The 17,563-nt window shown below is 36.1% G+C and overlaps 1 protein-coding gene across 1 annotated transcript in view; it reads right to left on the reverse strand.

The window, feature by feature from the left end:
* Positions 1–17,563, reverse strand: part of LOC129279713 (phospholipid-transporting ATPase ABCA3-like) — a 67,066-nt gene that overhangs the window by 42,177 nt on the left and 7,326 nt on the right. The window contains exon 4 of the mRNA XM_064095639.1: positions 1,299–1,573. Coding sequence (XP_063951709.1) covers positions 1,299–1,573 — 275 coding nt within the window. The remainder of the gene's footprint in view (positions 1–1,298; positions 1,574–17,563) is intronic.

The following is a 17,563-nucleotide window of genomic DNA, read 5'->3' on the forward strand; positions in this document are numbered from 1 at the left end:
AAGACGTTTATTTTCACTTTTGACTAAACGCAATCGTGATTCTGCAGAATCATGATTCAGATCATGATTCTAGGGTAAAAAAGTGGCGCATAAACGCACCCTTAGACCTTTGAACCAACTTGCATATATAATGAGCTGTGACCCTTGACCTGTGGACTCCACATTCAAACTTAGCCGGTATTTTGGTGTCATCTACCTACACACCCAATTTTTTTTTAGATCTGTTGAATATTTCACAAGTTATCATGCAGAAACCAACTCGCATATTTAATGAGCTGCTACCTTTGACCTGCAGACTATGAATTTGAACTTTGCCTGTATAGGTGTCATCTACCTACACACCACAAATTTTTAAATCCATTCAATATTTTTCGAGTTATTGCGAGGAAACCAACTCACATATTTAATGAGCTTTGACCTTTGACCTGTGGACTCCGAATTCAAACTTAGCCTGTATTTTGGTGTCATCTACCTACCGGTACACACGAACATTTTTTTTAATCCATCAAATATTTTTCGAGTTATTACGCGGAAACCAACTCGCATATTTAATGAGCTGTGATCTTTGACCTGCGAACTCCGACTTCGAACTTAGCCTTTTTTTTGGTCTCATTTAACTACACAACAAAAAATTTTCAAATCCATTAAATATTTTTCGAGTTATCGCAAGGAAACCAACTCCCATATTTAGTGACCTTTGACCTGCGGACTCTAAATTCGAACTTAGCCTGTATTTTGGTGTCATCTACCTGCACACCAAAATATTTCAGAATCCATTACATATTTTTGAGTTGTTGCGCAAAAACCAAGTGGGGGGACGGAAGGACAGGGGCAGCGCTTAATGCCCCCTCCGGACTTCGTCTGCGGGGGCATAAAAACTCTGGCAAATAAACAAAAACTCTGGAAAGAAAATTATGTCAGCGACACTTAACACATTAAAAATGCCAGAGTTTTTGTTTTATGCACCAGGCCCCTGAACAGGAGTATGGATAGGAATATGTAGATTGCAGAGCACTACATGTATGTCCCGTCTAATTCTACGAAATGGTCAAAAGATGAGAACTGCAGTGATGTCGCACTGATCATGGCCACTGTGACTGGTAATCGATTTGGCCTTCTCTCGGACTTGAATTGCAAAAAATGAAAAAAAATCCCATATTTATGTTCTGATGCCTATTTTGGACCTGGGTCAGATAAAATTTACAGAGTGAAACTCCATATAAATCTTATTGCAATTTCTATAAAATCAGTTAATCGCAGTTAAAGGTGAGCTTAAAAGCGATTTGGGCATTTCCTACCTGAAAGTGATCATCATCTCCTGTGAGATCGGCATAGAAGATCTTAGCTGATCCTGACGGAGCGTACTCGGACATGTTCTTAAGGTTGAGAAGACGAGCCCTATCGTCAGTGGGATCACTGGATGTCTTAAGGAGGACAATACCAAGGATTACAAAGATGATTGGGAGGATGAACTGGGTGATGACAGACTTCTTGTCACGGAGGGCACACAGGAAACGTTTGATGAAGATAGCTTTGAACTGAAGGAACTTCAACAATATGCCGGTCACCAGATCTAAGAATGAAAGATAATGATTTTTATAAGTACTCAATTGAAAGTAGTATCTTGGGGAGAATCACATACTTTATGCACAACAAACAAGCTGGTTCGCGAAACCACGAGTCTCATCTGATTACGCGATCAATAAGATATGCAATATGATCTTTTTACCCCTAGATGGCCTTTGACCCCATCACTCTCATGAACACACATATGATATTACACAAGGATCCTTTAACTCTTATTAAACCCTCAACAAATTTTGTCACTACGCCGTTGCATGAATTTTTTTACTGCGCCGCTCACTGACTTTTAACTTTTAAGTCTTGCGCATCTTTTGAGACCAAATTTGCGACGCCCAGGTATGCGGTTCCAAAATTATGCAATGTTTTGTAAGTGCATGTCAGACCAGAAATTGCTCAAAAACGTGATTCCGTGTAAAAAGTCAAAGCAAATTGTGTTTTTCAACCAAAAATCATAAATGTATGATTATTTTTAGTTTTGTTGGTTTAAATGGATTTATTTCATGCTATTTATGATTGCAAAAGGGTCCTTGACAAAGTTCATCGGGAAAAACAAAGGTTTGAAAAAACAAAGAAATACATAAGAATTAAAAAAACAATAAAATACATAATTAATTATATTTTTGCTATTTTTTTGTAGATATTTGTTAGAAATTAGCCAAAAATTAGCATTCTACTAGCTATATAAATTGAGTTCATAAGCATATGAAAAATTTTATATACTTATTTGCATAATTAATTAATAAAAATTATTTTCAAATTTTTTTTTGAAAATTTTACTATACACTCTTGTAGTTTAAATCCTGCTCTACGTGCTTGCAAATTTTCGCGGCGATTGCGCAATCAGCGGCCGAGATCTGAGGGGGGGTCAAATTGACCCCCCCCCCAGTATATATTGGTCCGAAATAGCCCAGTTAAGATAGGGTTAAACCAAGTGTGATCAAAATTGATGCAGAAATAAAGAAATGAGAGCAAGTTGAACAATAACTTGAACTTTTGACCCCTAGATGACCTTTTACCCCATCATCCTCATGGACACACATGTGGTATTACCCAAGGATAATATGTATTAAGTCTAAACACAATTGATGTAAAAATAGTCCAGGATAGGTCCCATAGAAAATGGACTAAACCTTGTTTTTCATATATAAAATATTCTTCAATGGTTTCTTGTCAATTCAAAGGTGCTGATTCTGAATCTGAATGATGCCACTCTTGTAACCTTGAGCATTTTCAGCAAATTGGCAAAATCCAATATGGCCACCAATTTATGCAAATTACGCATGATAATCATAAAATTGCCCACACATTGACTATAAAATGCATGTAGTTGTGTTGCAGGAGTGAAATACTCCTTGAAAAAAAAAGATTTTTGACAAAATATTCATTTTCTTGATATTCAAATGGCTGCCATAGGCCCCTGTATACTCTATTATGTATGAATGGGGAAAAATAATTTTAAAACAAGAGCACTATTATTGCATGTGTTTGTGATCTATGAGTGGAATACTGTCTGAAAACATGATTATCAACAAAACATGTCATTTTTGTCTCGCTTGCATAGCAGAGCGAGACTGTAGGCGCCGCTTTTCCGATGGCGGCGGATTCGTAAACATTGAATCTTAACCGAAGGTTAAGTTTTTGAAATGTCATCATAACTTACATGTAGTAAGTATATGGGCCTAGTTCATGACACTTGGACATAATGGTTATCAAGTATTACTGAAAATACTGCCATAGTCTGATGTCACATGACAAAGGTAATTTAGGGTCAGTGAACTGAGACCATGTTGGGAGAATCAACATCAAAATATTAAGCGAAGGTTAAGTTTTTGAAATGTCATCATAACTTAGAAAGTTTATGGATCTGGTTAATGAAACTTGGACATAAGAGTAATCAAGTATCACTGAGCATGCTTTGTGAGTTTCAGGTCACATGACCAAGGTCAACGGTCATTTAGGGTCAATGAACTTAGATTATGTTGGGGGAATTAGTCGAATTGCCATCATAACTTTGAGAGTTTATAGATCTAGTTAATGAAACTTGGATATACATGTAAGGGTGATTCCATATGTGTTGTACAGGACATTTCGAGAACATTTGACAGTTTTCGACAAGAAAAAAAAAAAAAATCCAGTAACTAAAGATGATCATCAAGTACATGTACTACCAGAGTGTTAGGAAAACCAAGACTTAACATGACTTGAATTCACATCCTGTATAATACAGATTTAAAATAGTAATGTGTCATACGGGATGCAGTGACATTTTTTTTAGAAACCTCAAGTTTGTACTCTAAAGTCTGTGATTTCAGTGGAAAAAATAATTTTCATAGAAACTGAACTCAAATCGATATTCAATTACCCAAGAACAAACACATTTATGAAAGAAAGCAAAATAAACATACATGAATAAATAAAGCAAATTAAAACTTTCAAGAACATTGTGGCGTACGGGACACTCAAAATGTGTCATACGGGACATCTCTAAATTGAAGCTAAACTTTCTTACTTTATGTCTCTTTGACTTCTTCAATCACTTATTTTGGCTGATGATAATGATAATCCTATCAAACTAAAGACATTCATTATGTTAGAAACCGCTATTGGCTGAATATTTCTGTCAATATATCATAAAGAAAATAATGTGTCGTACGTGACACAGGCACTTGCGTGTTGTACTGGACAGCCTGTATAAAACAATGAACTTTTTATCAATCAGAAGGGGAGCATTGCGCCTAAATTCTTCCTTTTCAATGACAAGCCTTTAGTAGTCATTCAGGACAATATAATTAAGTAACCTCAATCTATCCTTTATATACAATCTGGAGCAATATATCATCATTTTTTTCATGATGGGAAATGTACGATGGTTCACAGCATTTTTAAGAGCTAAAAATTGTGAGGTTTTGTGTGGAGGTATATTTTAGTGAATTAAGTGATGATTTCCAATACACTATTTAAACAATGAATGAATGAAACCGTGTTTGTGTAAATTATTGAGGCTAAAATGTTATGATTTTTCATATAAATGTATATATACATGATATATGTCACAACTGTCAATATTTTTTTCTAAAGAAATGCGATTCTACTTTTTCAAACTTTTTTGCATTCCCCTTTTTTTTAACAACATGGTTTGCCTTATTTTCCACATTAAAAAAAAAAACTTGAGAAAAGTAAGGAGTTTCAATACTGTACAGATATATATAAAAAATTTAGTGATCATCAAGGGAGGTCCAAATAGATAATTGATTTGTAATTTTTTGTTTGTTTACATCTTATAATAATACCCCAACTTGGCCAAAGTTAATTGACCTTAAATGACCTTTAACCTTGATCATGTGACTTGAAACTCAGGCAGGATGTTCAGTAATACTTGATTAACCTTACATGTCCAAGTTTCATGAACTAGGTCCATATATTTTTCAAGTTATGATGACATTTAAAAAACTTAACCTTAGGTTAAGATTTTGATGGTGATTTCCCCAGCATGGTCTACATTGTAAGTTCATTGACCCTAAATGACCTTTGACCTTGGTCATGTGACCTGAAACTCAGGCAGGATATTCAGTAATACTTGATTAACCTTATGGCCAAGTTTCATGAACTAGGTCCATATACTAATGTTATGCTGTCATTTCAAAAACTTAACCTTAGGTTAAGATTTGGTGTTGACGCCGCCGTCGGAAAAGCTGCGCCTATAGTCTCACTCTGCTTCCCAGGTGAGACAAAATGAAGGGCAGTAATTAGATCCTTATAGGATAAATAGATCACCCATGGGTCAAAGATAGAGAAACTGATATTGTGAGATTACATCATCAAAAAAAAAATTGTAGGAAAAACTTTTGCATTTTCATGTGTCGTACGGGACATTGCCAAAACTAGGTTCGGAAAAATCAGGGCTGCCCCTTTTATGGATCATGAAAATATTGTAGATATTATTTGGAACCATCAATGATAAATTATTCCATTGACCTGCAATATTTCCAATCTTCTCATGCTTTGCCAAGAATGGTTTCAGGTAGTTTGTACAGTACTTGACTATTTAATCAGCAAAATTATTGAAAATTCCATTGTTTCCCCCAAAAAAAACTATATCTGACTTCACTTTTGGTTAAAACTCGTAATTATCATAAAATTTAGGTATCATAATAAAATATTACACTACTTAAGACTTATTGAAAGCATGTTGAAATTTTATGATATTTTTGAAGTTCTAGTGTGGAATCGCCCATAAGAGCAATCAAGTATAAGCAAACATCCTGTGCAAGTTTCAGGTCACATGACCAAGGTCAAAGATCAATAGAGTCAATGAACTTTGGCCATGTTGGAGGTATTTGCTGAATTTCCATCATAACTTTTAAAGTTGAAGATCTAGTTCATGAAACTTAGACATTCGAGAAATCAAGTATCATTGAACATCCTGCTCGAGATTCAGGTCACATGAACATAGTATTTCATTATCATATGAATTGTGGGGTTTTTTGTATATAACTATTTAATAGTTGTTTTTCAAAGTCAGCACTGCTGCTATATTGAATAGCATAATACAGGCAAGACTGCCGAGGCGTTCCACATGTTATGATATACAGTGTGTACGAGAAAATGAGCAAGACGAGTTTGAAATTTTTATGTCAAAATTACTAAGTAGATTGCGCAGAAAACTTGGACAAGATTGGTTCGTGATATGACGACCATGCTTACTCGACGACTGGCTCATTAGCATTTCTTTTGTATTCTTTTTTAAGATTCTCTCACTGATCCCTGAAATGAGAGTGAATTCAGACGTGAATTTCTGCGCAAATTGTTTCTATGTTTAAATATTTATTGTTTGTAATCTGCCATGTGTGAACGATTTGCTAAGCTGTTGGTTCCAAATTAGATGAGATTCCACTCTTGCCATGAGTACCAAATCTATAGTAAAAACATAATTTATAATTGTGAAATTTATCTCTGAAAATGGGTTTCCTTTTTTGTGGGATGCACGGTATAATGTGATAAATACTGTATTATGATATTCAAAGTGGCTGTCATAGACCCCTTATATTGGGTATAATTATATAAAATGCCAATAATTGCCAAATATTGGTGTAACAATGTCTGACAACATGATTTCTCATGAGACATATCATTTCCTTTGCCATTTCGGTAATTAATGCTGTAGTTTGAAATTCAAAATGGCCACCATAGGCCCTATCTATATTTACAATGCGAATGAAGAAACTAATTTTCACAAGAGTAAGAACCATAAAAGGCATGTAATTGTGATCTACAAGTAAAATATTGTCTGAAAACATGTTTTCTAGCCAAACATATCATTTCTTTGTTCATGCATGAGATAAATGCTGTATTGTGAACTTCAAAATTGCCCCTATAGGCCCTAACAGTATTATCTACAATATAAATGGGACAGGCAATTTTGTAAGAATTTTGATTTGCTTGATATGAAATCCATATAATTCTGTTGTATGAGAAAAATATTGTTTGAAAACATGATTTTCATGATATACTGTATAGCATTCCTTCTGCAAAGTAGGTGATAAAAACAGTATTTTGATTTTCAAAATGGCCCCTACAAGCCCTAATTAAATTATGTAACATGCATATAGGGAAACTAATATTCATAAAAATGAGAATCATAAAATGCATGTAACTGTGATGAGTAAAATATTGTCTTGAACATCATTTCTAACTAAATACATTACATATTGGTCAAGAAGGTGATAAATGCTGTACACTGTACTTTGAAATTAAAAATGGCTGCCATAGGCCCTAAAAGTATCATGTACATTGTACATGTAACTGGGGACAGATAATTTTGACAGAATTTGGCTTTGTTGACTATAAATATCGCATACTTTGTAATTGTGATGTAAGAGTGAAATACTGTCTAAATAAACCATGGTTTCTAACGAAATATATCATACCTTGTGAAAATGGTCACCACAGGCCCTTATCGTACAGTATTATGTAGGCCTACAATTTGAATGGGGACAGATAATTTCCACAAAAGGGCATATTGCAGCCATTTCGAACTTCAAAATATAGTATTTATCACCAAAATAACACAATAAATTTTATATTTTGTTAGAAATCATGTTTTCACACAATATTTCACTCATAAAAGACTATTTAGTCAAGCAAATACAACTTCTGTTAAAATAATTTGGCCCCATTCACATTGTACATAATACCATTATTACCTTTAGCGGCCATTTTGACTTTCATAATACAGTATTCATCCTACCTGGCAGAAAAAATGATATATCTTGTTAGAAATCATGTTTTCAGACAATATTTTACTCATAGATCACAATTATATTGTGATAACTCCTGTGAAAATTGGTTTCCCAGTTTGATATATAATACAGTCAATGTCTATGGCGGCCATGTTAAAAGTCAAATTACAGTATTTAAACACAAATATAAAACCTGAATGATATATTTCATTAAAAATTGCATTTTAGGCAGTTTCTACTAATTTACCACAAATAAATGAATTTTAGTGCTCACTTTTATTATTGTTTTTGTCCTCTCTCACATTGTACACTTTTAGGGCCTTTGGCGGCCATTTTAAATATCAAAATACAGAATTTATCACATACATGGCATATCAAAATATGTTTTTAGTCAGTATTCCACTCGTTTATCTCAATAAAATGCAATTTAGTCCTCATTCAAATTGAACAAAATAGTGTAAGGGCATTTGGAGGCCATTTTGAATACTGTATACATGTAAGCTGTTACTTTTGCGGGAGTTTAATTTTCGCAAATTTCGCGAATTGCCGATTGGCCTTGATTTTAACAATGCACAAAAATAGTGACACATTTAGTAATCAGTGCCGATGTCCCAAACAGCAAAGCTTTCCTATTGCAAACATCCTGTGTGATGAAAAAATTGAGATATGCACCTATATATGTAACAAGATTGTCGCTAAGGCGAGCACATAATACGCCCGTCTGTAACACGGAGAATGGAGTTATTGGTCAATCAAGAAAAGTGGAAGGTGGCGACTTCACCTTTGACCTTATGGTCTCAAAATCAATAGAATTGCTAGGATCTATGCTAGTATCCTACACACCAAATTATATGAGCCTAGGTTAAGTTAAACTGAATTTATCATATTTACGAGAACTGCAGAAGGGTAAGATGAAAACATGTCACTGTGACCTTGACTTTTGAAATTTTGACCTTAAAATCAATAGACTTCAAAGGATCCAAAGTTAAACTGTAGTTATTGCGTTTACAAGGACTTTAGAAGGGTAAAATGAAAGCATGTCACTGTGACCTTGACCTTTGACCTCAAATCAATAGGCTTCCTGGGATCAGGCCTGAGAGTGGCCCTTTTAAAAAATATCTGTTTTTTGTGAACGTAGGGAGCGAAGTGACCAGTCTCGCACCTAACGGCCGAGGGTCCAGGGGCAACGCCTCGGAGGGGGTTGAGGGGGCGAAGCCCCCCAAAGGTCATGGATTTGGGGGTTTTCAGAGGATCTAGAAGGCATCTCCTCAACACCATGAAGTACCTGGAATTTGCTGTACAAAAAGGGAAAGAATTGTGTTTCTGAGGCACAAAGTGCTTAAATTCACCAGGAAATATACTTTCATTGGTAGTGCATGCAACAATACCTCTCAATTATACATGTTAGAGGTTTATGAGATTTTGAGTTCAATATTTCTGAATCAAATGCACAATACGTACATTAAATAATTCTATAGTAAAACTTGTGAGCATCATACATTTGCTGCTTGATCATGCTCCAGCCGCCATTCGCGTACTTGACTTCCTTATTACACCACGTAGTAAGCTTTACCGGGTTCCTCAATTTTCCGTATGCACTCACTTGCCACCCTTCCATCCACTGATTTTTCGGTTACACTTCGTAGTTCCGAAGGTTCTTTATTCCGAAGGTTCGTAATTCCGAAACACGTAAATTGCCTATACCTCGATGTTCGTTAATCCGAACATTTGTGGCGTTATTCCGAAGGTTCGATAATCCGAAAACGAAATAAGGTTCGATGTTCCGAAGGGTCGTTAATCCGAAAACGAAATAAGGTTCGTTGTTCCGAAGGTTCGTTAATCATTTCGTTTTCGGACTAACGAACCTTCAGAATTACGAACCTCACTTCGTTTTCGGACTAACGAACCTTCGGAACAACGAACCTCATTTCGTTTTCGGATTAACGAACCTTCGGAATTACGAACCTCACTTCGTTTTCGGACTAACGAACCTTCAGAATTACGAACCTCATTTCGTGTTCGGACTAACGAACCTTCGGAATTACGAACCTTCGGAAATACGAACCTTCGGAATAACGAACCTTTGGAATATCCGAACCTTTGGAATAACGAAGCTTCGGAATTACGAATGTATGCAGATTTTTCAACCCACTTCCAAGTCAATTTCTCACGAACTGAAGCGTCGATCCCTTTCACCCTCGCCTCTTCACCTCGATCAAGAAATTTCTGTTGAAAAGCCATAATTTTTCACAAACTTTTCTTGTTTTTTCGCTCGCACGAAAGAACTCCCGTATTGACAAATCACCGTAATCACACCTAGCGCTAACCCAGGGAGCTCCCGCCCGCTTCGCGGGCCGGAGTTCCCTGGGTTATCCTAGTGCCTGCATGCATGCATGAATTGAATGCAGCCATCGCGCGCGCACCGAGTGCACGCTGTTTCCTCCACTGCAACGCGCGAACGGTCTGGTGGGTAATACAAAATGGCAGCGCCCATGATCAATACCGACCGTGTGCGATAAACTTCAAATAGCCGTCGAAGAATCAAGTTTTCGAATGAATGACGGCAATTTTCATGAAAAGTAACGACAGCAAGTTGCCAGAACTTATAACTTTGTGTGAATTTGGGCGCAATGTGTCCTTCGTTTTCTAGCAATTTTTGCGAATAAGGCATTGAAAATAGACACCCTAACCCCCCTTAATTTTATACCGGATTTACATCGATCTCAGAGACCACCTATGTTGGTGAAAAAATATCGGGAACCCGATAAATATCGGGAGAATCTCAGGCCTGCCTGGGATCCAAGCTATAGTATCATACATATTAAATTACATGAGCCTAGGTAAAGTTAAACTGAAGTTTACAAGGAAAAGTTAATGGACGGATAGACGAACGGACACCGAGCGTGATACCACAATACTTCCCGTCTAGAACAGGCATATAAAAAAATGTTTAAAAAAAATTCTCACTACTTCACTTGAAAATCATTCAAAGCTTTAGCTAAATGACAATTCTTTGTATGGTAAGGTACCCCACGTCTGTGCAGTGCCCCTTGTCTGAACATACATGTACACATATCTGCACGATTCTAATAAAAAAACATATCAAATTACTAACAACTGACCAGTCAATAATAATCATTAAAGGACAAGTCCACCCCAACAAAAAGCTGATTTGAATAGAAAGAGAAAAATCAAACAAGCATAACACTGACAATTTCATCAAAATCGGATGTTTACAAGGACTGCAGAAGGGTAAGATGAAACATGTCACTGTGACCTTGACCGTTGACCTTTTTAACCTCAAAATCAATAGGCCTCCTGGGATCCATGCTAGTATCATACGCACTAAATAATATGAGCCTAGGTTACGTTAAACTGAAGTTATCTTGTTTACAAGGACTGCAAAAGGGTAAGATGAAAACATGTCACTGTGACCTTGACCTTTGAACCTCAATATCGATAGGCTTCCTGGCATTCATGCTAGTATCATACACACCAAATTATATGAGCCTAGGTTTTAAAAGTTAAACTGAAGTTATCGTGTTTACAAGGATTGCAGAAGGGTAAGATGAAAACATGTCACTGTGACCTTGACCTTTGAACCTCAAAATCCATAGGCTTCCTGGCATTCATGCTAGTATCATATACACCAAATTATATGAGCCTATGTGAAGTTAGACTAAAGTTATCGCATTTACAAGGACTGCAGAAAAGTAAGATGAAAACATGTCACTGTGACCTTGACCTTTGGACTTCAAAATTGATAGTCTTCCTGGGATCCATGCTAGTATCATACACACCAAATTATATGAGCCTACGTGAAGTTAAACTATAGTTATCGCGTTTACAAGGACTGCAGAAGGGTAAGATGAAAACATGTCACTGTGACCTTGACCTTTGACCTCAAAATCATTTTTTCCTTGACTGGGCTTGAGCTTGTAAACAACAAACTAATCTTCGCTAATTGATTCCCCATTGTCATGATTCTTTTATCCTTTGTCGTTTCCTTGGGCAGTCCCCCCCCCCAAAGCTCACAAGGAAAATACAAGGCATAAGCGATTTTGTGTCTCGCCCACTTATGAAAATAACCAGAGATATTGTGATTTGCGAGGGCATGCAACAGAATTTATAAAAACTTCATTGTGAAATGACTGTGGTGGAAGAACATTTGACACAGTCTTGCACGTATACTTTAATGTTATCAAAATGACCTTTGACCTTACCATGTGACCTCTTAACACAATAATATGCAGGTCTCCAAAGTACAGGGTAAGATGAAAACATGTCACTGTGATCTTGACCTTTCACCTTCTGACCTCAAATTTAATAGAATTCCTGAGATCAATGCTAGTATCATAGACACAAAATAATATGAGCCTAGATCAAGTTAAACTAAAGTTATCGCGTTAACAAGGACTTCAGAAGGTTAAGATGAAAACATGTCACTGTGACCTTGACCTTTTGACCTAAAAATCAATAGGCTTCCTGTGATCCATGCTAGTATCATACACACCAAATTATGAGCTTAGGTTAATTTAAAGTGAAGTTATCGCATTTACTACAGAAGGGTAAGATGAAAGCATGTCACTGTGACCTTGACCTTTGAACCTCAATATCGATAGGCTTCCTGGCATTCATGCTAGTATCATACACACCAAATTATATGAGCCTAGGTTTTAAAAGTTAAACTGAAGTTATCGTGTTTACAAGGATTGCAGAAGGGTAAGATGAAAACATGTCACTGTGACCTTGACCTTTGAACCTCAAAATCCATAGGCTTCCTGGCATTCATGCTAGTATCATATACACCAAATTATATGAGCCTATGTGAAGTTAGACTAAAGTTATCGCATTTACAAGGACTGCAGAAAAGTAAAATGAAAACATGTCACTGTGACCTTGACCTTTGGACTTCAAAATTGATAGTCTTCCTGGGATCCATGCTAGTATCATACACACCAAATTATATGAGCCTACGTGAAGTTAAACTATAGTTATCGCGTTTACAAGGACTGCAGAAGGGTAAGATGAAAACATGTCACTGTGACCTTGACCTTTGACCTCAAAATCATTTTTTCCTTGACTGGGCTTGAGCTTGTAAACAACAAACTAATCTTCGCTAATTGATTCCCCATTGTCATGATTCTTTTATCCTTTGTCGTTTCCTTGGGCAGTCCCCCCCCCCAAAGCTCACAAGGAAAATACAAGGCATAAGCGATTTTGTGTCTCGCCCACTTATGAAAATAACCAGAGATATTGTGATTTGCGAGGGCATGCAACAGAATTTATAAAAACTTCATTGTGAAATGACTGTGGTGGAAGAACATTTGACACAGTCTTGCACGTATACTTTAATGTTATCAAAATGACCTTTGACCTTACCATGTGACCTCTTAACACAATAATATGCAGGTCTCCAAAGTACAGGGTAAGATGAAAACATGTCACTGTGATCTTGACCTTTCACCTTCTGACCTCAAATTTAATAGAATTCCTGAGATCAATGCTAGTATCATAGACACGAAATAATATGAGCCTAGATCAAGTTAAACTAAAGTTATCGCGTTAACAAGGACTTCAGAAGGTTAAGATGAAAACATGTCACTGTGACCTTGACCTTTTGACCTAAAAATCAATAGGCTTCCTGTGATCCATGCTAGTATCATACACACCAAATTATGAGCTTAGGTTAATTTAAAGTGAAGTTATCGCATTTACTACAGAAGGGTAAGATGAAAGCATGTCACTGTGACCTTGACCTTTTAACCTCAAAATCAATAGGCTTCCTGGGATCCATGCTAGTATCATACACACCAAATTATATGAGCCTAGGTTAAGTTAAACTGAAGTTATCGTGTTTACGAGGACTGCAGAAGGGTAAGATGAAAACATGTCACTGTGATCTTGACCTTTGACCTCAAAATCAATAGGCTTCCTGGGATCCAAGCTAGTATCATACATATTAAATTACATGAGCCTAGGTAAAGTTAAACTGAAGTTATCGCGTTTACAAGGACTGCAGAAGGGTAAGATGAGAACATGTCACTGTGACCTAGACCTTTGGACCTCAAAATCGATAGGCTTCCTGGGATCCATGCTAGTATCATACACGCCAAATTATATGAGCCTAGGTGAAGTTAAACTAAAGTTATCACGTTTACAAGGACTGCAGAAGGGTAAGATGAAAACATGTCACTGTGACCTTGACCTTTGACCTTTTGACCTCAAAATCAATAGGCTTCCTGGGATCCAAGCTACATGTAGCATCATACATATTAAATTACATGAGCCTAGGTAAAGTTAAACTGACGTTATCGCGTTTACAAGGACTTCAGAAGGGTACGATGAAAACATGTCACTGTGACCTCGACCATTGACCTTTTAACCTCAAAATCATTAGGCTACCTGGGACCCATGCTAGTATCATACATATCAAATTACATGAGCCTATGTTAATTTAAAGTAAAGTTATCGTGTTTACAAGGAAAACTTAGGCCTAATGGACAGACAGACGAACGGACACAGAGCGTGATACCATAATACGTCCCATAGGACGGGCGTATAAAAAGAAAAATATCAAAATGAACTTTGAAAGCAGATTTCCGTTTGATGAAAAATATTGTACATGTAATTATGTCATAAAGTGGATACATCTCTGATATCATCAAGTGAACTTAGTAATTGGAAGAATAAGCCAGTTTGTAGTTCCACTCTGCGCATGATCAGAAGATTGTGCGCATAATCAGGTCATTGTTACTAAAGTTACATGGTGGTTTAAAATTTAATGAGATAAGCACCAACTTCGATGTCTTGATTAGTCATATATTCTTTTGAATTCTCGCTACCCCAAATAGCGATTTCGCCAAGATCCGGGAAAATCCCTGTAACGCGCATTGCATTATGGGATAGCTTTTCGGTATTACAACTTCCTGTTCGGAAGTCCAATGCACTGTTTTGCCATTCAGATCAACAGTGCCGTCACAACAACACAACGTCGCTTTCTTTCGGAAAGTTCGTGATCACAACCCTCTCTTTCACGATACAGTTTAACGGCCTTTTCTGCTAAAGTCACTAATTCTGCCCGACGCTTTCCATTGCACGGTATTCCTCTTTTTTTAAGTTCCGAAAATGATTTTTTATCCATTTTGTGGTTGACGAAAAATTGAACGGAACGAATGCTGTAGTGTATATATTTAGCGTCTAATCGAATACGATCGTGATGTCAGGCTGGTCGCTAAATGCAAAATTTTAAGATATTCATTTTTTGTTTAATTTTTTTATAACCAAATAAAATTCATTTTCACGTGAAATATATATGTATTTTTCATTTATAATTAAAATGGAATCAAAACTGACCAAATTAAATAGAAAATATTATATTAATCTGTACATATTACGCTGATTGGCATCGATTTCAGCGTGGTGGAAAACTCAGTATTGCGAACCTCGCGCGAGCATGACTCTGAACCGGAAGTGGTGATGACGACCCGACGGAGTGAAAATTATCTCGTCTCGCGCATTATGAGATTTTTGTTCCTATTTGGGGTAGCGAGAATTATGTTTTCATTTACACCTACAAAAAATAACAATACGTCCACAAACGACTGGTACATGTATTTCAGTTTGCCAAGTACATTGTACAAAATGCTCTAATTTGCATTCAAAGTAGAAATGCAACAAATACCTTCAGAGTGTTCATTGGTGTGCTATTCTAGTCACCTGGTCTATTCAATTTCTTAATCCTGCTATGTAAGGCATGCTTACATAATATCTTGCTTTGAAATCTGCCTATCACAATAAAAGAAATGAAAGGTCATTTGACCAAAATTGTCCATGAAGTAACTACGAACTGGTCTATTATTGTGAGATCTTATTTGTTTTGCCAACATAACACTAACCCCCTTTTAAAGTAGGCAAGTTGTACATAACAAAGCATGATAATAAACGTGATAAAACCAGAGATACTTATTTGAACAATATACAAAACAAATATTTATTGTAACATTAATTATCAACATATCAAAAAAAGAAAATGCAATTTAGGAGAAAGATTGTCCACAATCCCGAATCGCTTGAGAGAACCATCAAAATGAGCATTCAAATGAAACTCATAAAGTCAATTAATGCATGAAAAACTCCCATTCTTAAAAAAGCGAAATAAAAATCAGATAACAGTATAAAAACGATAATGGTGATGATGATAATGATGATGGTGATGATGATTGTGATGATAGTAACAGTAATGAACAGTAGGTACCAATTTCTCACAATGGAGATAAGATTAAAGGCTGTAATGACAAGAATGATTTTTAGAAGCCTTCTGCCTTTTTATTGCATCCATGATTTCCTTTCATTTATCAATTTGTATAATTATGTGCCAACAATTATCACTTTTGTTCTAATTTATTAACGTTTTAATGATATATATTAATTGTTATTTTCTTGATCTTTGTCTCATGATTATGTTATCACCCAGTGCTTTTAATAAATTGAAATAAATGCTGAATTGAAATCGACAACTCATTGAAGCATGAATAATTGGTATTAAGCAATAAAGAAAATATGTTTAATTGATGAGGGCAGAAATGCTATCAAGAGATGCATGAAACATACGAGACACAATTTTTTTAATCAAAAAATAAAGAGACACTTGTGAGACTTTTTTCCTTTTATTTTCTTCTCCATAATTTCATTCAAGGATTTCATCACAGAATTCTAAAATATGATAACACAACAACAATCAATCAAAACATTCACAACATAATAATAATAATAGTTACTTCTTATAAAGCACTTTTTCAAAAGTTACGAAGCACTACATCATTATGTACTGGTAATAATAATAACAATAATGCACAGTTCTTGTGTAGCGCATATCACATTATGAATAATGTCTCTATGTGCTTCCAAAGGACCTGGATATTATTACCCCAGCTGTAGCTTGGCAGCCGTAATTACTAAGATTACAGCGCGCACGCATTTCAAGGAATAAATTCCTGCCAGGTACCCATTCACCTCACCTCGGTTGAGTGCAGCACAATGGGGATGAATTACTTGCTGAAGGAAACTATGCCATGGCTGGGATTTGAACCCACGACCCTCTGTTTCAAAGTCTGGAGACTTATCCACTAGGCCACAACGCTCCACATTATTTGATCAAATATCGAATTGTTTGTCATAGAAAAGCTTTTTCAAGTCACATTTTGGAATTATGCAGTTGATTTCATTGTCGATTACAGTAACATCCCAACAGACCAGCGCATCGAAGATTGTGCTTGTGACTTAGCTTGGCAGCGCAAACTATTGCTTCGATCACCTCTGAGTTTCTTCTTTGTTCGATTTTATGCACAAAAACAATGCAAATTTTCCTTATTTTTCAATTTTTATACATGTCCACTCAGGAGGAGTAACGTTTCAACATTTTTAGAAAATCGGTTGATATTGTGAGATTGACACAGAGCTGCCAACCACACTTGACCAAAAATCATATCTTTAGACAAAAAATCATATTCATACCCATCGTGTACTTTCCTACTTTGTTGTGCTCACTGTGATGTTTATATGTATATAATGTATATGACAGGCAAGGCTCTACATTAACTTTTTTTGGTGGTGGCCTGTTCGGGCCACCAAAACCTTCAAATAATTTTTTGTGGTGGCCCGAAAAATATAAAGAAAAACATTAATTAAAAATGAATATAACAAACTGCTGAAATATTAATTCTGCAGCCACTACCACT

Source organism: Lytechinus pictus, chromosome 2 (genome assembly GCF_037042905.1).
Source record: "Lytechinus pictus isolate F3 Inbred chromosome 2, Lp3.0, whole genome shotgun sequence".
Taxonomy (NCBI): domain Eukaryota; kingdom Metazoa; phylum Echinodermata; class Echinoidea; order Temnopleuroida; family Toxopneustidae; genus Lytechinus; species Lytechinus pictus.